The 25,602-nt window shown below is 39.6% G+C and overlaps 2 protein-coding genes across 3 annotated transcripts; one reads left to right on the top strand and one right to left on the bottom strand.

The window, feature by feature from the left end:
• Window positions 1-4: 4 nt before the first annotated feature.
• stx18 (syntaxin 18) lies at window positions 5-12,422 on the bottom strand. The gene is made up of 11 exons (XM_028406764.1): window positions 12,227-12,422; window positions 3,806-3,873; window positions 2,583-2,698; window positions 2,350-2,427; window positions 2,149-2,215; window positions 1,975-2,066; window positions 1,412-1,503; window positions 1,076-1,134; window positions 839-908; window positions 664-744; window positions 5-571 (listed from the first exon to the last, which is right to left on the bottom strand). The coding sequence occupies exons 1-11, from the start codon at window positions 12,377-12,379 to the stop codon at window positions 476-478; spliced, it is 972 nt and encodes a 323-aa protein (XP_028262565.1). The 5' UTR covers window positions 12,380-12,422; the 3' UTR covers window positions 5-475.
• Window positions 12,423-12,457: 35 nt separating this feature from the next.
• LOC114436473 (uncharacterized) lies at window positions 12,458-14,665 on the top strand. 2 transcript variants are annotated; one of them, XM_028406748.1, is made up of 4 exons: window positions 12,458-12,552; window positions 12,816-13,105; window positions 13,190-13,322; window positions 13,451-14,665. In XM_028406748.1, exons 2-4 carry the CDS (start codon window positions 12,832-12,834, stop codon window positions 13,788-13,790), a joined length of 747 nt encoding a protein of 248 aa, XP_028262549.1. In that variant the 5' UTR covers window positions 12,458-12,552; window positions 12,816-12,831; the 3' UTR covers window positions 13,791-14,665. The 2 variants fall into 2 exon arrangements, with proteins under 2 accessions (XP_028262549.1, XP_028262548.1); XM_028406747.1 differs by having other exon boundaries at window positions 13,448-14,665.
• Window positions 14,666-25,602: the final 10,937 nt, after the last annotated feature.

Below are 25,602 nucleotides of genomic sequence, written 5' to 3'. Positions count from 1 at the left end.
CAACTCAGTGTATAGATCAGCTTTAGTAGAATGTAAGTGGTGTGTCAGTACAGTTAGATGTCAAATAAATATTTCTGCTTCTGGAATTTGGAAAGCAAAATAAAAGACAAATCTATAATCCATTTCAAAACATGTGACAGGATTAACAAGATGCCAGTATCTGTTGCAGTGCTTTTAAGTTTGTTTACAAAGAGAATCATTTTGTTTCAGCCATGTTGGTGAACCATTATTTCATATTAGTGATAGACAGACTGAGTGTCCATCTACCTGATAATCTATTAAAGTGGACAAAGGTTGACTCCACAGAAGTGCATTCATATATCAAAGACACAATCTTCCTGAAGAACAAGTGTCAGCTAGGTCCAGCACAGTAAGCCGTACATTCAGTCTCAGTTTTGTCATTGCTTCCTTAGGAGACAAGCATGTGTGATCTCCAGACAGTTATATTTGTAAAGAGTCCATGGTGAAAATTGTGTTAACTGTCATACCAATCCAAGAAGAGGAGAGAGAAAGAGCACATAACGAGGAAGAAGAGAATCCATACCCGGAAGCCAGCGTTGTTTTTGATTGCCTTTTGAAATAAGTGCACAAAATGACATTTAATTAGAATGATTATTATTACCAAAAGCAGTTTTTGTTTTGATCTTAGCCAGTAAGTGGTACCTCTCGTATATCCTCATTGCCCTCTTTGACGTTCTCTGTTGCACCCACAACCAGCTGATGAATATTGTCTATCTCTGCTTCCTGTTATGGAAAGTGGGACAGATGCTCACTTTATTTATGTCTTATCAAAACATGGTAGTGCTGATGTGAGTGAATTACAATGAACTCTGCTCACTTGTTGCAGGACTTTCTCTGCAAAGATCTCCTGAAGTCGCGAGATCTCCACCACCTTTCCCTCTATCTGCCTGGTGGGTACAAAAAGTAAGCATGAAATATCCCATGAAAGCAGTATGCCTAGCATATATAAGCCCTTCCAGATGGCATGAGTTTTACCAGAGTAGGTCTGCTGTTCAGTGATTTTAACCTCAGGTGTTTAGTTCCATCGGGAACAAAGATTTGACTTTAGACGTACCTCACTTCATCCACCAGGCTGTTCATCTCACTGACCAACCTCTGGTTTTCCTGCTCAAACTAGACAGAAACATGCACTTTAATATCTTTATTAGTGATAAAAAGCAGATGTTAGACATTCAGATACTATAACTAGAGCTGAGCTATAATCCTTATGTTATTGTAATATGCCTAATTTTATTTCTTATTTTAGCCCACCACGCATTCATTTTCACCACACATCCTTAGAAAAGCAATGACTGAAATCTCTCTGTGCCATCATCTGGTTCTGCTGTACATTCATGAGACACACATTAATTGTGCAGATGAGCACATTGTGTAAAAACATGAATCTCACCATCTGGATCTCCTCGGGAGAAAGCTCATCCTCTACTCGGCCCTCTTCCCACAGGTTGACAGGGTTATCCGGGACCTCTGACACACTCTTCTCTGCAAAAAAAAAAAAACAACACTTAAAGTGTCTTTATGTTAGCACAAATGTCTAAACAATCTAACACATACTGTTCCTAATAGTATCAGCTTTAACTTATTTTACTATTTTAATTGAAAATGATGCAATAGAGGCTAGCCTGAGGAATTGGTTATTAAATAGATTTCAAATATAAATAGATATCAATGTCTACCACAGGTCTAGTCATTTAACAGAAAATGTCACTTAAAAATCCAGCTGACCCAACCATTACAATGAATGTTCTTTCTTAGCCATGACCAATAAACCCAACCAGAACTGATTGCATAAATGCGCTGAACTGGTTGTGATTTATTGCCTAAAAAATGCACATCACTGAATTTAAAAAGCAATACTTAATTCACCTCAGGTGAAGAACTAACATACAGCATGCTAGTCTTTATGCCTTGACAGAAGTAGAGCACAGTGTCTCAGGGGACTCACTAACTCACCAGAACTTTCCTCCTTGACAGTCTTTTCCTCTGTGGGCTCCACTTCCACAGTTTTCTCCACTCGGCTGTAGTGGTCTGGTGCCAGTCTTGATCTGAATCCACAGAAGGTTCATGTGACTCACCAACAGTTTCTACAGTCATGATATTGGGTCAGTACTGTAAACAACTACTCACAGTCTCTTCTTGTCCACCATTCTCTTGACTCGAATGGCTCTCTGCTCAGAGTACAGCTTACATACTCCTTAACACCAATAAAAAGACAAACATGATGTGGTTGATAGCATGTTTTCAGTGAATTAAAAAATAACACTTCAAAACAATCAAGACTATGGAGGTAAAGTTCAGTCTGGATTGTAATTTGTTGAACAAACTCACCTTTCAGATACATTTCAATAAGATCCAACACTGCTCCCCTGTGCTCCTTTACCTGGGCTGATGTCAACTGCTTCTCAGCTGTGGTGAAAAACATGTTCACTTATGAACGAAAAAAATCATACAAACATTTCTCTTAGCTATTATTTGGAATCTAAGCAGTTTGTTAAGAGCTGTGATATGAATAGCATCTCTGAGTCCTGTCATTCATAGATTTGACAGTGATAAAAACACACCTTCATTGCGTAACTGCCTAATGGCTTCTGAGCAGGTTCTCATGAAGATCTGGGCATCCTGGTCAATCTGGTCTCGCTCATTGTCTGTCATTCGGGTAAGATCTGATGAGATAAGGCTGTACAATACAATAAAAAGAGGTTAAATACTTATCTAATCTATCTTTACATGTTAGTTACCAATTATCTTTTGGGCTAACCTAAATGTTTTAATGACATACAGAATCCAAGGCTAATGACAGACTCCTTGCTCCTACTTTATTTCCAAACTTTAACCAATTATGTCCAGTGTGCAGTGAGGAGAAGCAGAATCCAAGATCTTCTAACAGTCGGGCAGTAGTTAGAATTAACGACACACTGATCGACTTTGAATACTTACTCTACTTAGCTAAAACACAAAGGCTTCTAGGGGCTGGATTTCAGTATTTCCATTTGATGTACTTGTGGCCAGACGGTCATTTAAACCACTTAGCACCCTGTGAAACTACCAGGAGCTATAAATGTGTTTTCAGTGTGATGACTGTGGTGATGTCAGAAAAAAGGGACTGAAGTGGCTGAAATTGACAGATGCTTGACCCAATCATTGTTTTCCAAATGGTTTCAAGGAACAATTTCTCAGATGGTTTATTGGAGCAAAGCATCTGTTTAAGATGAACTCATTTTGTTATAATTCTTTGTCCATATTTTTTCTGTCAGGGAAATGCAGTAAAAAGGAAAGCTGCAAGACAGGAAAAGCTAAAGGCTGAAGGTTTGCACACATACCACTGGATTTTCCCACCATTAAGTGACTACCACACCCCAGTCATTGACATCTCTAATTTTTAGTTAATGTCTTCTGTTGAGGCTTTATCATCACATCTTACAAAACATGGGCTACTCCACACACCCACACCTATGGAACACAGAGAGGCCTTGAAGAGAGAAGGCCTGGATTAGTCCCTGGGCATGATTTCTCCACTTGGTTGCAGCTCAATTATTCCAGACAATTAGACTGGGGCCTGCTGCTGCAGACCACCCTACTTGTGGCTGACCTTGTACTAGCAGTGAGCCCCTGAAATGCACACACACTGAAGACATAGTCCCATCAAACAACCCTGACTCTTGACCTTCTCTGAATTTTGTCAGGATCAAAGTGCTTGTCCCCTCATCACAGCCTCCCCTGCAGCCTGAAAGGTTTTGCTGCTGTTAATTGTGGTGGATTACTCTGACTGTTTGGAGAGGCTTACCTTCCGGCGCTCACATAATCTTTTCTGTGTTGTAGCAGAAAGTCTTTGAGCTTGGTGATGTTCGTAAGCTGCCAAGATAAAGTGAAAAGACACATTACTTGACTTCATTACCTCCATGTCAATGAGTCACCATAACACAAACGCACGGTTGTTTCTTAAAATAAGGTAACGCAGTTCAAAAAAGAGTTTTTGACTTCTGTTGGGAAACTATTTTCTCTCAACTACCTTCAGACATGGCCAGAGTAAATACCTAATTCATTGGATGTGACAGGGGACCAATGTCTGTGTCTATCTCTGTAGATTCTCAATATTTACTCATGACAACCGGTCTGCAATAGGACACACAAAGATCAAACCTGCAATTTCCTAGTCAAACAGCTCACCTAAATAACACCACAAGCTGTTACATACAAAACACTGACAGAGTAATCTCTAATAAGCTTTAAATTCACAACCTGTTGCTATTTATCACAGAGAAAATGTTCATGTGTGTGTGTGTGTAGAGGGAAACCAGAGGAAACTCGGTGCTATCCAATATTTGCTCCTGTAATTCGGTCAAATATTAAAAAAGGCCAAATTGCTTCCCTGTCCACAGAGCTCTGCTGACAGGGAACAAGTGGCCATGAACGCACACAAAGCACAGTCTGTTGGATCCCCAAAAAGACAGAACTCAGACAAGCCCAGGATTGAAAAATGACACAATGAATTTGACTGTGACACAGACCACAGAGTGTGGGGGATTATTATGATAGCTTACTGGCGCTGTCTTCAGCCTTCAGCCTTTTCACTCTAACAACCTCAATTATCAAATTGCTGGGCTGTAGAGAGTAAGCTGGCACAGGCTGCCTAATAATGTCTCTGAACATTAATTCCTAGCATCACTGTGACCTGTAGTCACAGTTAGAAGATTTTCTGATGCAGAAAGGTGTGAAGAAAAACAGCTGAGCAATTTGTTTGAAGCCTACAACTCCTTCACCCATTTAGAAAGTAGCACAGTGATCTATAGCACTGCTTTAGGGGACATACGGACGCAGACATGGGCTGTTAAGGCAAGCTGACCCTTGTAATAATACAATTATTTGGGGTCAAGAGTTAATTGTTGTTCAGTGCAGCTGAGCTTAGGGAGTGGGTTCAGGGAGAACAGAGCAGTTGTTATGGTTCAAAACACTGTCAGTGAAGGAAACATCCAGACCAAAGAATGCAAAGATAAAAGTTGAACAACAGCTACAGCAATTAATTTAATACAGTTAATAACCAGAAGAAAATATCAATACAAAAAGTAATACTGGCATTTTTGATATTTTCCAGATGTAAACATTCTGTGCTATGCTATCAAGATGATTTATACTTCTGCTACTGATTCAGAACTATAGATCAAGGCTAGCTAATATAATCCTGTAATTTAGAGTTGAAATAGATGAGCTATTTTGAGAAATTATTTATGACATTTAAGAAGATTTACATATTTTTGGTGTTTCGATTGTTCATCAAAAGACACTTCATCACTTGATGTTTCTTTTTTTAAATTGGAAAAGTATCTTTTCACAACACATCTTGAAAGGACCTCAACTTAGCCCTATAACTACTATGGAGGTAGCATTACCTGGTGATCATCATAGCATGATCTTTGTCTTTGCCTTCCATATATTTAAGCAGACAAATTATTTATAAACTAGGAGAATGAAAACATTGTTGAGTTCCAGTATAGCTCTCCTTGGTTTGCCACACAATGGAAAACATAAACTCCTACATGACATGAGTAATTTATCTTCTACTACAAACTGTGTTTTTGCTCACAAACACCATTTGGTTTCGGCTTAGTGTTTATGTAAGAAGTATATTTAACTCTTATACCACAAAAGTTTATTGCATTGCACTTTTTAGCCAGCAGGCAGTGCTAAATCCACAGCAGTGGAACATGCTGAATCAGAAAACAAACAAATGGGAGAACAGTGTGTGCATGTGTGTGCTGTGGGAGTGCTGGGGGGTGTCAAGAGTGCTGCTCTGGGGGTTGAGCTGTCTCCGGTGTGTATACATTGGAGCTCAGATTCCCAGCACAACCTCAAGGGTTTGCAGGGGGTCAGAGGGATCAATTGCTCTTGTAACGTAAGACCTTAAAGAGCAAGTAATTCCTCAACAATGAGGAAGGGGGTAGCCATGTGCGTGCGGCTCGCCATATATATGTGTGTACGCAGGTATGTGTGAGCATGTGTGTGTAGCTGCCTGCCATAGATGTGTGTGTGAGGCAGAGCTCGCAGCGAAGGCAGGAGGAGACAGTCTGCCGGGCTATATCTAATCTCGTCATCATCAAAGACCCCCACTTTACCTCCTCACTTTCTCCTTCCCCCTGCTTCCCTCAAGCACTGACTGAGCCCAAACAAACCATCAGGGAGGATTATTATGAGGAAGAAAAGAGAAAAGGCTTAGCTAGCAGATTTCTAAAGGGCTTGGATGGCTTTTTGTTTTGCTAAATCCAGGTAACTGACAGAATTTGATGATGACTGCCCTGCTTTAGTTTAAGTCCCTGTGTGTCCTGACCGTGGGCTATCCATACTGACGCCATGCTATTTTGTGTTTAGGTATGTGTGCCTGATACAGAGAGGATGCTTTAGTGGAGAAGACCGTGCCACATGTTGACTTCATTATCATGTTTATGTCTGACTCTTTAATGGGTTTTTTCATGTCCATTCACAGTTAAAGTGCTTTAGTCAGCTCTATAAACAAACAAAAGCAGTCAAACAAAGCTTTTAAGAATATTTATGAGCAGAGGCTATGTGTAAAAGTTGTATTAATGTGTTGTTTGAATGTTTTTTAACTAGACAAGTCATTTAGATTTAAAGATGTTTGTTTGAGCAAGCAGCTCAGATCAAGCATGGATTTAAATTGTCAACAAGATACTGAATGTTAAGGGGAATCTGAAACATATATTAGAAATTGTAATTTTCAAAGAGCACAAAGCTACAACAACAACAACATCACTGCCACACTTTTCCCATTCACAGCAGACTGAAAGCATTTAAGAAGCCAGTTAGTCTCTGTCAATCACAACCTGTAACTGTCCAGCTGCTGGAGCTCAGTCAGATGGACTGAGTGGGTGACATCACTGCAGAAAAAGGTCTTGTATTTTGCCCTGGACCTATTTCAATGGAAACTCTATTGCTGCATTCTGAAGCAATCACATTTCAACAATCATTTTTTATATGAAACAGATGTACTGCAAAGGCTGGTGCTGTCACATTTAACTAACAAGGAACCAGAACGCCATAGGAGACAAAATAAAAGAGTAAACACAAATGTAGTGATGTCAGTGTAAAGGACAGGTGACATCAGGTGATGAGGCAGGATCACATAAACAGAGCAGTTATTCAGTAAAGAAAACAAATTCTAGTTTCATCAACAGAACAAACAACATCTGCCTACGCCCCAGCACAACAATTTACTGATTCACATTGAAGGCATGTCGCATTACTGGAAGTGTTATTAGTTAGTGTTTATGATTACATATTAAAGAATAAAAAAAGCATGTCGGTAGTCATGTTTGTGGAGTCTGATAAGAAAAGACATGGTCAAGTTGCCAGCCGTTGTGTTCTGATCTTAATAGCACTGAGCCAGACTCACCAGCATGCTTGGTGTATTATGGTAGTATGAAGAACTGTCCAGACAGATTTGCTTCCTTTTTTAAGGTGTAATAGTTCAATGTATCATCACACACCTTGTTATTGTATAAACAGCATAATTTAATTGATTAATACTGACCTTTTAACTGAGTGGGTGGCAAAAACCTCTCTGTTTACATAGACTGTAGATGACTGAACCACAACTGAAAAAGGTTTGCCATCATTTAGGCAGCATTATCTGGTTTAGTTTCACTTTCAGAGTCAATATGAAATGACAATACATATTAAATACTTAATAACAACAATAACTGCGCACTAGTCTCTCTTTCACAGCTGTCATCTGATGAGTACACATATGTAGTTTTGTGGTTCAAACTGTATTTTGCAGTATCGGGGTCAGGTATGCAGCCTGCTGTCATCTGTAATGGGAATGTTAAAATCGTAATGACTAAGATTTGTCTAATGACAAAGCCTTACGACATTCTTTAAAAAGCATCCACAGCTGCTGTTGTTGTTTACATGATGTTTACATTTTGGTCAGCTTAAACTTTTTAGTCTGCATAGGACCTGCTGTCTAACTTACAATGTACAGTTTGACACACATCTGTAAATCTGTGTTTCACCACTTTTCATGAATTATTCAAAAATATTTTGTTGCATGCAGTGAAACAAAATCAAGATTATGATCAGGCCTGACAGCAAATGCCTCAGAATTCAATTTGCCTGGATTTCATGGGAAAACAGTGCAGAGATTAGGCCAACTGGTAAAGAGACCATTTAGCAGCACCACTCATCTCAGGGTGATCCCTGCGAATCACTCAGTACAGACTTGGCTTAGACAGCTGTATGGAGGCTTGGGCCAATATATCTGTGACATGATGAGATGGGAAACCCAACATCAAACCACAGTTTACACAATTCCATACAGTTCACAATACAGTCTGGCTTTAATGAAACCGTGATATATATATATATATATATATATATATATATATATATATATATATATATATATATATATATATATATATATATATATATATATATATATATATATGACATTTTTGTTACTTCCATAGATACTCTTAACTTTTACTCTTTTGCCATACTTACAGGGCTACTGACAGTACTTGGCCTTTATGTCTCCATCATAAATGCTTTCACTTGACTGACTTCTAACCTAAAGAATGACCTGAAAAAATATTTGGCACTATATTCCTTAAACAACTCATAAATATCATCATTGTACCATCTGTTACTGTGATTGTTGAACACTAAAAAAAAATCTCTAAATGCATTCCAGATAATGAAAACACCCACAGCTCATAAAAACATCCCATCAAACTATTGCAGATTTTTGTCTCCAACTTTGAAATTTGCACCTTTGTCTAACATCCCAGAGTAATTTAAAGTAAAAATATAATAATCTCATGCTTGCAGTCCGACTTTGTTTGGTCTAATTAGAGTATCTCAAACATGATTGTGATGAAATTCACATGTTTGTAAAACACTCTTCAGTTGAAAACTGAATAATCATTGAAAAATTCTTAAGCAAACCAGAATACTAAAATTCAAACTAAATGTTTTGAAAAACACAAGCATACTATTTCAGTGTGAAACTTAGACATGGTCTTTTAACAACACAACATATTTTAAGAGCTGGATGATGGCTGCACTTTTCAGGATTTCAAAGAAAAACACAGCGAGAAGGAGCCAATTTTGGAATACCAATACTAAAAGCACAGTGGGGAGCCAAGCACTATTTTCTACACCCAATTTAACAATTTTAGAGTGACCTCCTCCATTTAAACTCGAGAAGGGCAGCATGCTGTGGAGAGTGACGAGGTGAACAGTGAAATGGAGATCACAGCACACAAAACCAACCCCTATGAGGTAAAAGATTTCCCTGACCAAACCCCATCCTGCAAACACTGGCCCTCTTATTAGTCAATCAAACCTGTTTTTGCATCGCTTTGAAAGAAGCTACATTTCCCTTCTAACTGCAGATTTTTGAGTGAAAAAGTCTCATAGGACCACTGTGTATTTGTCAACTTTGATGTTTTCTTTCTATTTTTGTATAGTTTCAATGGGAACTTAGGAGGGAGAGTTAGTGGGAGAGTTATGCATGTCTTGAAGGGCACCCACATCTGTTGTGCATTAGGTGCCGGCCGTCAACATTGTTACTGGGGACCTAATTTAATATTTTCTCTGTTTTGATCTTCCACCTTTAATCACTGGCTCTTGGGAGGATCGACTTTCCCCAGAAATTGTTCGAGAGCCGAAAGAAAATGTTATTGCAGCATGTTTATGGAATCATACATGGGAAGAGGCGACTTGCGCAAAAAATGCTGCCAGTGTCAGGCTGTATAGAGAGAAGAATGGATAGTTGAGTTGGGGGAGACGTGGGTAAAAACCGCGACATAACTGTAAGCAGTCAGGACATTCCAAACTTGCAATTTCAATTTCTATAAAAACTGCTTCACCGAGATGGTCTGAGATGATAACTGCAGCGCAAAGGAGACAGCAGTAGGGGGGGAGGAGAGGAGAGTGCACGCACCACAGGATAGGTTCGGGTTTCTTTTGAATCAGCAGCAGTGCTTTTATTAAACCACCATTTCTAATATCAATGTAACAGAACATAACAAAAACCTGGTTGTGCAGAGCTATTGCAACTGGGCTCATATTTGCCTCAGACTGATGGTTGGAGACATCAGGTACAACTTAAAGCCTGCACTCCTCCAGGGAAACGTAAAGTGGTTCCTCAAGATGCCTTTGAAGAAGTTTGTGTTCATGATATTCATGTCAGGCCCAGGACTTCTGGCTGTATAAGCAATACTTGGTACATGGAGTGGGGCCTTTACTTGCCACTGATGCATCTCTTATTACCCTAACTACAGAGGATGGCCCTGTACTTCAAAAGTAGTTTTTAGTGAAGTTTCCTAGACAAATAAAATGTCAATGGTACATTTATAAAGACTCTTCAAAGTCAGCATCCCTCGACAGAAACCATCCAAAACCACAATTTCCCCACTGTATTGGGGTTGATATGAAAACAGAAATAAAATCTACAATTAAACCAAGATTATTATAAAATTAGAGGTAATGAAATAAAAATTTCACTGACGGTGTAATTACAATCTACAGCGGGACAATTCTCTAACCAGTTTAGGATTTTGCTCAGTGTCAGACTTGAATTGAATACTCCTTATAGTAATTTTTTAACTCACTGCTGTTTGAAGTCCAGATCACACTGGGTCCTTTTTCAGGTCAATTCAAAGCCCAAACCTGTCAGTGTTGAAAGAGCAGTGGGACTTGACAGTTGGCATAAAAGTATTCTGGGTTTAAAATTGCAAAGTCTGGCCAGTTGGCTAAATGTAACCTTTTTTAACATAATAATAATAATAATAATAATAATAATAATAATAATAATAATAATAATAATAATGTTGCTTTGTCTGCCAAGACCTCAAGCAGAGCTGCCATTTATTCCAAATTACCCACACAGAGAGAAAAATTTGAACATTCCTGTAGCCTGACTTTGTTCAAGGCACAGGAGTGGTATTTTTAGAGGCACTTTGTTGTACAGATCTTTATTTTTCTGTGTAGAGGACATTATAGAGGTCATTTAACTTTAGATGTAAATTTGTCATTTATTCTATTTTAAAATATACCCATGTTGTGCTTACATTTTCTAAGCGAATGAGCATCAGGTGATTATTTGGGGAAAGGGGAACATTTCTCCTCCCCTTCTTCATTACTGGTTGTCCTACTAACTCTCTTCTCTTTTACCTTCTATTACCTTAAAGGCTTGATGCTGTACCAATTCTGACTCTGTGTTGAGACACTTTCAAATCGCAAAAAAAAGTTTGATTTGCCATAATTAAGGTGTGTTAACTTCAGCTTCAGCAACCTGCTGCTGCCCCGCTGCTCTAAGGAACGGTACAGGAAGTCATTCCTGCCGCCGCCATCATACTGTATAACTCCTCTGTGACTGTCAGAGCTGTGCTCACTAACTTGGACTAAAGCATCATCACAGGTGCATTTCAAACTGCTCAGTTACATTAACTGTGTTTTTATGCTTCTTATCTTCTTTGATCTGCTTTATGTGTGTGTATGTACATTTTCTTCTTCTTTTGTTGCTGCTTAAACTTAAACTTAAAGTTGCTTAAACTTAAATTTATTAACAGTTAATAACAATAAAGTAAAGTGGCTTCCCTGTTTTTCCAGAAATGTGGACTTTTCTACCGAGCATACGTCTACCCCAGCTTTGGCAAGTGTTGATTAGGTGGTTTGCACTTAAGCAAAGTGTCACAAGCTGCAGTAAAAACTGCACGTTCAAGGCACTCTGTAGTGAAGAATGCTTCTTTGTTCAGATAGTCCTGATTGCAAAACGTTACATTTGGAATAATGCTAAACCGAATATATTCAAGAAGAATATGCTGTTTACATGATGCATATCAAATGCTCCTTCTCTTCAAAGGGCTTGCTTATATTATATAGCTCTTCAGGGAAAACAGTCAACATGCATTGGGGCATTTATGAACTGACATGAAAGAATAAAGCATGATGTAGATCATTTCAAAAACCAAATCCATGCTAACCGTGAAACGTCGGGCAGACATCGTGAGGAGGACGTTCGGGTTGACTAGTGATGTCTAAGCTCCTGTCTTAACTCCTACGATGCTGTATGAGCAACGATTTTATCAAAGCATTACATATTTTACGCTGACTTTAAATGTACTTTACATGAGGTTTCTCATGGTGCTAGCGCAGTTAGCTAAAGCTAGCTTAGGAAAACACTCACCACTTCTTTTGCCTTCGGAGAGAAGCCGCTCTTTGGTCTGCTTCTCTTGAAGATTTCATCTTTGGTAGAGTCGAAGCCTATTCCTATCGCTTTGTTCCTGGTTTTCACTGTCTTGACACTGGCTTTAAAAAGTAAAGTTATATCCACAGCCATGTTTGAGCAGCTGCAGCAGTGCAGGGACGGCTGTAAACAAACTGACACGTCACCAATGACGACGTCATTACTGTGCGACGCTGTGGATTTTCCCTGAGACGTTTACCTTAAAGGTTTTATCAGCATTTACAAACTTACTAGTGGAGTTTATACACCGTGGTATTTATATCCAGGTAGCGTCCGATCGGATATCTAATTACTCTTTGCTTTGAGTCAGTCCGTGTAGCTAGAATTTTAAAATAAAAAAATCTCTTAAATATCAACACTTAAGTATAAAAAGTCTTAAGTGAGAGCCAAGTTACCTGCGTGTGTAAAGGTTGTTTTAAATATTAATGTTGACTTCCTTCATGCTAAAGTTTCTGCTGTGTTTAAAGTATGTTTTAAGGGACCAGATTATAAGATAATTAGTTTATCTCTCTCTCCCTCTGTCTCACAGATAATTGCATGAAGGGATGTCCAGCAGGAAGCGAAGACCTAACTGGACAGATCAAGAATGTATTCTTCTTGCCCATTTGATACAGGAGAAAAAAGACATAGTCAGAGGGAAGAACAGCACTGGAGTATGCATACAGGACAAGAGACAAGCCTGGGAGGAGATAGTCCAGACTATCAATGCTTCCTTCCCAGAGGTTCAGCGTACACCTGCAGACTGTAACAAAAAATGGGAAAATCTGCTGGCCAAAGCGAGGGAGGAGGTCAAACGGCAGAAAAGGCAACTGGTTAAAGGTGAAAAAATCTGCAGTTTTATGATTAGTATAATGGAATCTGTGATTTAAGACAAGACCTTGACTATGACTGCTTTCATTGCAGATGAAGCCATGCCTCTTGAACAGTTCAGTGCTGTGACTCAAATAGTTATTTCTGTGATGAACCTCACTGACATGCTGCAACAGGACAAGCAAGACTCCTCAGTCTCACAGCTTATCGAAAATCAGCAAGACAGGTAATGGTTTTATTTTGTTGTCTTCCTTAGCTGAACAATCCAAGTGAGAAACAGACAACAAGATTCCCAGAAAGAAGCTACCATTAATTCATAAATTATCATTTGTCATACTGTCTTTTCCCTAGCAGTAACAACGATACAACAAGAGACACAATTCATCATAGAATAACAAAGAAGCGTCCACTGACTGAGCATGACCTGCCGATACCATCCATTTCTTCAGTGCAACAAAAATTAACTACTTCTTCTGGTACCTCTGCCAGCTTAATTGACTCTGGAGAACATCTGGATGCTTCTTGCTCTGCTTCTATACAGACAGCAGGCAGCACAAGCCTGCAGGAGCGAATGAATTTAGAAATGACAGTGATGAGACGACAGGCGGCAGTCCTCAAGCTCCAACAGGAATATTACACGCTTAAAATAAAGCAGCTGAAAATGCAAATGAATGAGTCACTTCAAAATGACTGAAAAACGATGAATCCATATGTGATGTGTAAACAACAGCCACCAAAAATTCTCCAATTAATTTGTTTTACAACTGAAATGCACTTTATCTGTATGAGATAATAACAATAAAACAGTTAGTCTTGTTGAAAACTCTTTCCATTCATTATGCTGAGACAAACAAACATTTGGTTTGTCTATCTTCCTGCCCGAACATCTAAAATCCTAGTAATGCCTCTGCAAAGACATCATTTATAGGACGATGTTACATCGTTCTATAAATGATGTTCTCATTACAATAACGTTTTATCACTAATACTGTCTTCTATATGTCAGATTCTTTCCATTGCTTTTTGGAGCATGATATTATGACTGCATTAGACTGTAAGCCAGCAAAACAGTGTTGTCTCCACTACCCCTGTAGCTGGTAGTAGGGAGTGTGTGTTTGGATGTTTTGTGTTTAGCATGTTGGTTTTCTCTTGGACAAATGTATTTTGTTCGTAATGTGTGTTAATGGTTATCTTCCGACAACTGTTTTGTCTGCACCAGGCCGCCATGTATCTAAGACCACAATTATTACCACTGTGTATTCTTACAAATGATGGCTGTGCATCAGCTCTAACCAACACTATAGTAATAAATACATTTAGTATTTATTCCAGAACCTTAAGCTGGTTTCATTTGCTTTTAACTCATGACAATTGTATTGTGCTTATTTTCTACCACATACATAGTAGACCCAGATACATGAAAGCGTTTCCTTTTCATTATGCAGTGTTACCCCTTCGAGTCTGACTGAAAACAAATCCCTGACATTTCTTAAAGGTTTTTCCTTGCAGAAAAGTTCCAGTTCATATGTACAGTTTAACACTGTGAAAAGTGTCGTTTATTTGCTGATTCCTCCCATTTGCTCTTGAGTGCAAATTTGGAAGCTGTAAATGTTTGACATATACCAATATACATATTCATAAAAATCAAACTTGATCATGCCAATGTAAGTAAAGCTAAAATAATGTCCTGTCTAGACAAATGTAGCAATTTGTGCATACTATTTCTCATAAAGGCGTTTATTTGTAAGTGACTGGGGTTGGCACCCAGATATAAGCAGTGGGGCCCAGAGTGTTGAATAAAAGTCTGTTATTTGCTGTGTGGTTTGCTCATTTCCTTTGTTAGTGTCGTGCCAGACTGTGTTACAGCCGAGTGCTGTGACTGTCTCTCCTATTCTGCCGTCTCAGCTTTAACGACTCGTCTTTTTTTTTTCTTAAGCTTTGAATGTGGAAAGAGCCATTTTTTTAAGGACCAGGGTTATGCACACAAACTAAGTTTTGCCACAATGATACTAAATATGTAGCAAGCATTGATCAAGCATAAAATGTCCTTATTCATGTCTTGCCAAATGAACACTAATTCTGTATACATGTTGTATGAACCCAAACAGATTAGGATGAGCATGTGTTTGCATGACACAGGACACAAACCCATGTGTCTTGGGTAAAAGTATGAACTTTTGTAGAGTTAGTTGGTCTTTAAACTACCCCACTAAATGATCATGTATGCCGCCCTGGCAACTGGAGAGGTGCCTCTTCTTTACATGTACAGAACTACTGTGTGTTCTGTTTCTTTCTCCATATACAGTACACATCATATGAAAATAATGTTAAACGTGAATATTTTGACAGGCTACTGACGATAACCAAACCTGAACTATCGTTACAGACAGACTACACATTCTTTATAGGCATTCCTAGATGCTATCTGTGCCTGGATGAAGCGTCAGTGATAGTATCTATTCCCCCTGTCCCTGACAGATGAGCCATGTTTCGCAGTGTCCTCTGGGCAGTCCACTTAACTCCCTGAAAAGGAACCCCTTAATCTCCACTTTCTCTTTGTTTGGACTATTATCAGACCTGTCAGTCCAGGCAGCTTTATCTTCACAAGACTCATCTACTGGCTGCTTTGACGTTGGCTTAATTATATCAAAGGCCCTTATCTTTGCTTTGCCTGAGGATGCATCCTTCCTCTGACTTGCTGGAATGGTCACAGGTCTGATAACAGGACCACTTATTGGGGTGAATAACACTGTTTTGTGTAACAGCTTACCTTATGCATGCTGCTGGATCCAGAGGCTTGATTCCCTGTCCCTTTAGTGAGCTGTGTGTTTGTATTGTTTATTAGCTGGGTGTAGCCTGAAACCTAATGACACAACGTTATCCTATCAGCTATCCCTGATCTAGTCTGGGGATAGTCCTCTTTGATGGCAGTTGTCTTTTGGCAGTAGTCACTTGAAACAGTATGCCGGAATGCCATGCAGCTTGATCTGATGAGGAGCAATTACATGGGTGGGAGCTGTTGCCTTTGAGGTGGAAGCTCACCTGCCACACCCTTCATGGCTAACAAATAAGCCTCTGGACAAAAAAATGTGTGAGGATATTCACTTTACTTGGATTCCTTCTTGTGACATATGGTCTGATGGGAGCTGACAGGGGGCATAAAGGGATATAGTAGCTAAGGTGTTTCATTATCTTCAAAATATTTTAAACTATATAATGATTTTTGTTTGAAATTGTCAAATGACAATCATTATATCACTTTGTTGTCAAAAAATGAATTTACAAGACACAAAATAGAATACTCTATGCATTGCATGTGTATCTCTGTGCATTAGACTGTGAGAAAGTGGTCATATTATGGGTATTCTGAGGTTCTGTATTCTGTGCATGAGTTTGCATGTCTGTGAATATTTAAATGGTAATTCTTTTTTACCATTACAACAATCGGGGTTCAGTTTTTTGCATATGAATCATAAACATTGCATGCAAGGTCATGTACATGTAAGTTTCCTGGAACACTAATCATGGAAAAGACATGCAGCTTAGCCTCTTTAACCAACAAAGAGCTACCAATAGGTTAAGCACAGATGTTGCAATCACAAATTGGATTTTCCGTAATGCAGCCGCTGTTACAAACACTTAACTTTATTTAGAATAGAAAAGGCATTGCCCATTACCAGCAGGCTTCAGGCACAGTTCTCTGCTCCAGGGATTAGCCACAATTTATGCTTTTATTTTGCTGGCTTGGTGAATGCCAAGAAAAGGAAACTTTCTAAAAAGACATGGTTACAAGGCAAATTACCCTTATTTTGTTTTATCTTACCTGTCCACATGTGCACAGCTGGTTATGAAATTACTCTTTTCACGCTGAGTGACTGGACTGTGTATCTTTTTTTGTTTACTCTTGGCACAAAAGTGTCACTTGGTTTTTGGTCAGTTGGGAAGTCTTTACACAAGCTGTGGATATGTGAGCTTCAAATATGATATAATCATGTCACGGCCACACAAAGACAGTCCAAATTTAAGCATTTTGGATATGCTTGACTTAATAATTTTCCCCAGCGGTCTTCAGAAATGGACAGCAATTGCCCCACCAATGAAAGGGGATCCTCTTTGTAATTAAAGCCAGTAGAAAATTGGATCATTTTTTGCCTGGACAGCTTTCACATTCCAGCCTAATATGGCATTGGAAGCTTTTGAAGTTGCTGTCTTGGCAGTCCCAAATTATACCTTTCATCAGCCAATCATAAGGAAATGGCAACCTGACATTCCCAATCACAACTTAGTTTTTAGCTGGAGCCCATGTAATCAAGGGGAAGCACAAGATACCCACAGACAAATCGACTATGAATACTAGAATCGTAATTTATTCATTATAACTCATGTTATGTTTTACTTTCATGATCAAAATGAAACTTTTACTTCATCAACCAAAAGTCAAATATATGTAATTATCTCTTTACCACACATTGGTCCAAATGTTTTCCTTTTCAGTGAACCCAGACCAGTGCTGCTTCTTCTAATGCCAAGTCTTGTGTGATGTAAACTGTCTTGAGCATATTTGCAAAGTTTTCAGGTTTGGAGCATCTTTTTGTGACTACTGGAGTTTTGTTGTATTGAGAGTTTGAATGGAGGCCTTTGTCACACATTACTTATCTTACAAAAATCCAGTCTGATGTATTTTTTTTCACAAACTTTCGTGTTGAATTTGTTATTTTGGAAGCTTTAAATCAAGAGTGAGGCATTTAGAATGAGTGTGAGACAATATGAATAGACACATGCAACAAAAGTCTCAGGTGCTTTGTGTAGCATATTATAGAAAGTGTAGCTTGCTAAAAACTAAAAAGGGTGCAGTTGTGAGTTGACTGAAAACTTAACATAAATTATTATAACATTATTACTAGTGCAACTGATCAAGACCATGCCCAGTTCTATCACTGCAGTCTGCATGCAGACAGGCCAATTAACACCACAACTATTTCAGTTTTCATGTTTCTAGCTTTCATGCTCAATGCTGTCCCTACACATTTAGACCCAAACCTGAATTATTTATTTGTGCTTCAGTTGAACATAAATGTTACATCCCATCATTTTAAAAATATTCATGTCTTACCACAGCCTTAGTGTCATAATAGGTCAGCAACCTGTGTTGGTCAGAATGAATCATGTTACTCTGTCATCACTGCAGTGGACAGTTGTGTTGCCTTGCCCTGTGAGGTCAATTTCACTAAACTCTTCTTGCAACTTCTACACAGTCGCCACATTATGACTTGACCTAGCTGACACAATGCATACACAATGACACAATGGTCCTCGAGGACTAAAAAGCTCAATGGAAGTATTTACAGAGTCGGATAGTCTTCGCCCAGTCGCCTCACCCTCGCTGCCCAGCTGTAATGTCAAAAATAAGAGCTTGGCGTGACACCGAGAATTATGGGTGTCGGCACAGGTCAGAAGGTTCACTGACAGAATATACTTATAGAGAGACAGTTTTACTGTGGAAGCATAGGTAACATACAGTATGCTGCAATTTTCTCCTCCACCAATATAACAGCATGTAATTTTTGTGTAATCTTTGTTGACCAGCAGCAAGAGACAAAGTCTTTCAGCACAACAGTTGGCCAGTTGAGGTCAATTAAACTTGTGCTCTTCTGCTGAGAGACTGTTGGCTGACCAGCGTAACCCTAAAACAATGGCCGCTATTATGCATCGTCAGGAATGTCTACTGTACAGGCACGTACTTCTGCCCCAGAACAAACCAACCTCCTCAGAGACACTGAAATGAAACATGAACTAATTTGTGTTTTGGTGGTTTCTCTCATTCTTAACCCCAGGCTCTGGCAAAGGCCAGGACATCGTGAAAAACTTCATGTATTTATAAATAGGCAAGGACAAAAAGGGATGGAGAGAAAGGAGCCCGACAGATGACTGAAACCATATGGAACTGATGGAGAACTCATCCTGTGACAACGTCGCATGCAGCAGCACCCACCTCACCAGCATCCCACGCCCCCCTCAGTCACAGCCGTTCACCAAAGGCTGCAATTGGAGAAGGTCAATCGGTGGCCAAGAACAAAGTGATTGTGATTTTCAAAAAGTACATACAGGATCTGAGGAGGAAATGGTTTTGCCGCCAAACACTCAATTACACATAATTACAATAATTCAACCTTGGAGGACGGTTTATTCCATTTTATTATGAGCTTCGTTCTTTCATGTCTTATGAAGGGGGGGGGGGCATCCTGAAGAGAGACAGGGACTATATGAAACAGATACTGGGTCCCTGATCTGAATGCTTTCATTATTTCCTTTATGTCCTGTAGAAGTTCAGTTATTTTTTTTAAAGATTATATTAAGACATAAGGTCTTGAATGGATGTAAAGGTAAAGGCCTCAGAGTATCCTAACATTTCAAATAACTCTCTAATATTCCTCTTTAATGCAAATAGAGTAAAAGGTGTGAATGTGAATGGTTTGATAATCCAAATAAAATAAATAAGCCTCAGGAATATAAAAATCTGTGAAGCCAAAAAACTGTGTTTAAAAACTTTGGAAGTATGTTAAGACTACATGCTGCCCTGCACCAACACTGCCGTGCTCACACACTAAATCAGCAGCCAGGATTCTGAACATCAACTGAAGCTAAAACAAATTAGCCAGTGTGGATGAAGCTGTGTGTATATCTCTGATAGATACAAAAACAATATGTTACTATCTTTGGTTAAAGAAAGTACAAGAAAAAATATTTATCTGAAAAAAACACCTTCTATAGTGGAAAGAATCTGACCCAATTCTCTGAGTGTTTTTTATTCACCACTCAGTGCTGTGGCAATGGAGCCTGGGAGCTCCCTGCTATAAGAGTTCAAAGAATTTCTCTGTCTCACTGTAAATTTAACCTTCTATTACAAAAAGCAGTCAACTATCAGCCCACTCAGTGTCACAGGACTAGACGGTTGAACAGCCAGGTCTGCAGCACCACACCCTGAATGGAAGACTAAGAACTCTGTGTGATTGATAGTCACTTTTAATTTTGCTGTAGGTTTTTTGATGTGTTTCTCCAATGAAATATAGACCCCCTTAACAAGACTGAATCACAGACGTGGGCAGAGAACAGGCTTTGAAATGCGGCAACCCCTGAACCAGAAAATAATCAAGAGGACTTAGACATGGCACTGTGGCCGGAAATTCAATGTGAATACGGTTTTCAACCATGACCATTTGAGAGCGCAGCATTTTTGGCTTTTGCAATGATTTTGAGTCCACCCCCTCCAGTTTCCTTCTCGGCTCTATGTCACACACTCAATTTGGACTCCTTCTGACCTAAAAGTTGATGAGTACCGTCTCTGTGTTCGGGGCAGCTCTTGTCAGCAAAAAACTGAACTAGTGCATGCCTTTGGTACGCTTATGACACACACAAACAGATCTGCATACATGGGCCTGCACATCCACACATCCACATACACAGTGCGTCCCTTTTATACTAGTGGCTTGCCTCCTTTTTCACAAGACATCACAGGGATGGCTACTTTTCTGCTCGTCCAGCAAAAATGTTTCTCTCACTGTTTCCACCTCTCTTATTCCTCCTCATCTCCTTCCATTGCAGAGGCAGAAATTGTGGTTGGGAGCTTAGGCCAAGTCTCCCCACAGCTTGTCCTGATTACTAAGTAGACAAGTACCCATGGTTAGACAGACCCAGGTCTCTCCAGTCTTTGGGTCCCCTCCTTCATTTTTTAGTCACTGCCTCTGAAGGACCTCATTGTGGATGAGCCTAAAATAAGCCTGCTTTTAATCATTTGCCACTGTGGCAGTCAATATGCTATGTAAATATTATAATTGTATGAAAAGTAATTGATAATATGGGTCATGACCTCATTCAGCATGTGGGAATACACACAGTATAATTTAGTTTTGAATAAACAAGGTTCAACCACATGTCAGTGTCTGGCATGTCATTTTGGTTCTAATGTTCTCATCAGCCCTCAGAAAGCCAACCAACCGTGGATTTTTTTAATCTGCAGTTTCCACTCCTCCTTTCATTTTCCCCCCTCCTTGTCCTCCTCTGATCACCATTCTCCTTCTGAATTGTATCAGCAGCTCACTGCCTTCCAGCCAATTAGTAAAGGCAAACACAACAACAACCAGTCTCTTGGCTTAATGCGCTCCACCTCCTCAGCAGTAAATACCAACTGATTCTTCAAAGTATTGTCATTCAGGAGGGCCCTGCTGGCTCTGGTCTTTGTCAAGAACAGAGGGCCCCCCTTTGAAATGGCAGGCCCATACCAAAAACACAACATGTTTAAAAGTGAAGACAAAAGCTGAGGGGAGTATCACAATGGCTGATGGGTCCTGATAACAGCAGATTACAGTTAACTGGCTGTTTCTTTGCTCGAGCGGTCTGCATTTTTATTGTGTGTACCAAGGACAAGCTGTGTCACTGTCCAGTGTCTCTGATCTGAGTGTAAAGAGAAGGCTTCAACCTTTTAATTATGTTAAGTGTTGGGGAAAAAATCACCAAGATCAATACAAGTAGCAAGTGACAGAAACCAAAGGATATAAACAACAAAGCTAATGGGGGTTTAAAGTATCAGTGAAAGTGGAAAAACAGAAAATGCAAAGGTTTTAATTATGGTTTAATTAAAATACATTAAACATGTTTTTTTATACTCAGTTGAAAATTCTGAATCATTTTGCAGCAAATCATTACACATGTAGACATCGAGCATATTATTTCTACTTGTTGATAGTGTCATGAGTTGCTGTACTTTGACATTCACTCAGGCTATTTATATATACTACAGTGTACAGTCCTGAGGTGTGAGTTAACTTTAAAGCCTGCTGACAAAGCCAGTGTTAAGAAAAGAGAGCGAGCTACAATAAAGAAAGGTATTCATGGGACAGTACCAAACAGCATGACAAAAGGAGCAATAAAAGAGAAACGCTTTGTATGTAAATCACTAGAGTCTCCTTGGCGTCATGTGAAACTATGCAAGGCAGCGCGAAGAATCCCAGGCATGTTGCTGGTATGGGAAGATCCTGACGCCAGACCGAGTGGCGGTGCCTTTGTCAGTTTGTACAGCAGAATCACACACAGAGAGAGAGAGATGGGCAGACAGACGGGAATAAAAAAAAGGATGAAAGGAGGGGATGGACAGCGAGTATGATGTAAAGAGTGGAGCTAAAAACACACCATCAGGGGGAGACAGGTGCCTGGAGGTTATGCTGGAGACAGAGAGGATGAGGGGGAGATGAGGCAGGAAGATGGATGAAGCAGACCCCCGCTGAGTGTCCGTCTCCGACTCCTCTCTGCTCCTGTGAGCACAGTGGGAGAGAGGACAGTAACTCCCCATCACACGCTTTTTTCAGTCTTCAGCATTTCTCTTAGGTTCACATGTTCTCACCTCCTTTCTCCCTCACATAAACATTTGATTCTTGCACATATATATGTCTTCTGATCCCCCATCATCCCCCTCTTGCTTTCTCTCTCTTGTCTCTCGCTCATTACGCCATTTTCACTTCAAAGCTTCTCCATTATCTGCCATCTCTCAGGGCAATTAGGAATGGGGTGACTTTGAGCGGCAGGCACGGCCACTGCATTATAACTACTCATCCTCTGTCATGAGGGCTTTTGTGGGGGCTGCAGACATTGATGGAGAGGATACTGAGGCCTCCTGTTACCCCCACCCCTTCCACATACCCCTTGATGCCCCCTCCTTTTGACTGGTAAACTGTGGAGTAAAATAGTGTGTAATTAAGTGGCAGTCAAAGCAGGTCCTGTTTGGGTGTGTGACAGGCTTGGCAGGGGATAGTTGTGTTTGAGGCAGCAGTTTGGAGAAGAGGAGGAAGAGGAGGGGGGTGCAGAGAGTCACAAGGCTTGTGGAGCAGTAGGGGGCAAGTCGAAAGATGAATGAGAATAGCTGCAACACAATAGTAGAGCTATGAAGCGCATAGGGGAAAAACCCACTCTGGATGAAATGAAGTCAATGTTTACTCACCTACAGTTAATCTGGTGATCTGAATGTGTGATAAAGGGGAGGGAACGTTGTAAAATTCAGCTCTTTCTTATTTTAAAGAACAAACAAACATGAATAAAACATTAAGGGAAATTAAAACCAGCAAAAGTTCAATTTCTGGGAGTTACTGCCTCTAAAATAAAAAGCGCTGTCTATGTTCACAACCACCATTCTGTCATTTATGGCATCTCTTTATACGTGTGTGAAACAGAGGCACAGTGAGTGAAGCTGTCACCAAATAAATGTCTCATTATATTCCCTTTACTCTCCCCAACAACTTTTACTGCTGCACACTGGTGGACGTGTACACACACAGGGCCTCTCAGCGTGTGTGTTGAGAGGTATATGAGTCTTTTTTTAAGGATGGTGGTTACTGTGTTACTGCTGCCAAAGTAATGAAAAGAGCCAACAGTAAAGTATAAAGTGAAGACAGCTGTAGCTGTATACACACAATGAGGAAAGATACAGTGTTTTATAACATAATTTTAATAACATGATAACTTTTAGGATTTAAGGCAAAAATGTAGAACTAAAAGCTGAAAGTTTCTTCCACTGGTATCTCATTTTATATTTTAGTTTTTTTTGGCCATCAAATCTACAAAGCACATTCTCCCTTTCATATATGCACCTTGGAGGAATGCTGTGACTGTGGCTGATTTAACTATTCTTTGATGCTCCCTCTAGTTAGCCATCTCCCACTGAGCAGTGACATCCTGTCAGCAGGAAGCCTCTTCTCATCCCCCGGGTTAGTCACTACATGACCGCAAGATGTTTGTCTGTGTGTGTGTGTGTGTGTGAGAGAGAGAAAGAGAGAGAGAGAGAGAGAGAGAGAGAGCTCATACAAAAGGCAGCAGGAACAACGAAAGTGACTAAATGAAAGGTTACAAATTGTTTTTTGAATTGTGACATAGCAGGCAGAAACTCTCCAGTTTGTAGACAACCAAAGTCAAACCCAACCTCTGTGATCTGTGCCAAAGCAAGAAACCCTCATTCAAAATGCAATGCTCACACACCACAGTGTGCTTTTATTTACTGTTATTTATTAGTTGCACTATGTACAGTTTACAAACCACTTCTACCTCCACTCAACTATGCAACAACTGTTAATATGTAAACTGTTTTTTTTTGATTGAGTCTATTTTATAATGTATATATCTTTTTATTGGTAGTCTATTTTATAATGTATATATCTTTTTCTTAACTTATCCCTTGCTGTCTGTATGCCGTTGCAAAAATGCAATTTCCCCATTGTGGGACTAATAAAGGTTTCTTAATCTTAATCTAATCTAAAATCACTTCTCCTTTTTAACAATTCAAATTTTACTACTGTAACTCCAGCTGTGAGATATATACTCAGCTGTGGTTCACCCTTCATACAAATGGATAAGCTGAGTATAGTAATTTTAAAATAAACAAAAATCACAGTTCATGTAATATAATTGTCTTTGGTGGAATTCTACTATCCTCGGTTAACCAGCTCTACAAGCAGGGCAAGTCCAAGCTGTGCTCTAAGTTGTAGTTGTAGTAACAAAATGATGACAGGATGATGTGTTTGTGGAAGTTTTAGACCGTTACAGATTAACATTTTGGACATTAAACTTTAAGGCCTCAACCGCCTTACATATGAATACATGCAGCTACAGACACAACAACTGATATCTGTACAGAGCCAAGCTTAGCCCACACCCTCTGATGATGAAGCTTGTGCCTGTTAGTCAGGTTTGGAAAGCATAAATTGAAAGCAACAAAGGAATAGGAGGCAGCTAATTTGCCAGCCCGATTTCATCTGCTAGTAAATATTTGATGGGATCTGTAAATATCAACTTGTGAAAAAAACAGTAAAGCACAAAGCAAGTAAACTGCGTGTAGCGTCATAAACATGGCTGTTCACTTGGGGCTGTAGATTCGTGTTCATATCACTTTTCACTATAAGCTTCCTGCTGGTGATTATATATATTGATAAAGTCAGGTGATGAGGCTCAGAAATGTGGTGACACCCTAAGAGCTTCACAGCTTTGTATGGAAATCTCTCAGATGAATGGCATGACACATCCCGAGGGCTGGGTGGAATTAGTTGCAATTACTTTTTCAGGTAATTATAAATCATCATCAGTCTAATAAAACTATTCACCCAGCCCTCAAGGGCCCTTGATGCTGTCATTTAAATGTAGTATGGAATTAGTGTGAAGCAAACCCCGGGTCTCACGCCACCTTAATTGTATGGTGGAGGGCGCCTGTGGGTGGTTGAGGTTTCAAATAGCTTTAATTGATGCTGAGGTAACAAACAGGTAACAGAATCGTTGGGAAAGTACTACCAGTGGGTCAATGATGAAAAATAGTGTCAGTGTCAGGCTAAAAAAGCCCTACTATGGATTATAGAAATCCAAAAACTGAACAATTTAGAGGATTTAACTGTGTTTAACTTTTAGTGTCAGCATGTCAGGAGGATTTGATCCTTTTTATCACATGCACATGCTTAACCTAGTGTGCTTTCTGC

The sequence above is a fragment of the Parambassis ranga genome, chromosome 5 (genome assembly GCF_900634625.1).
Source record: "Parambassis ranga chromosome 5, fParRan2.1, whole genome shotgun sequence".
NCBI lineage: Eukaryota > Metazoa > Chordata > Actinopteri > Ambassidae > Parambassis > Parambassis ranga.
Note: the sequence above shows the minus strand (reverse complement) of the source record. Positions and strands in the feature narration are given on the sequence as shown.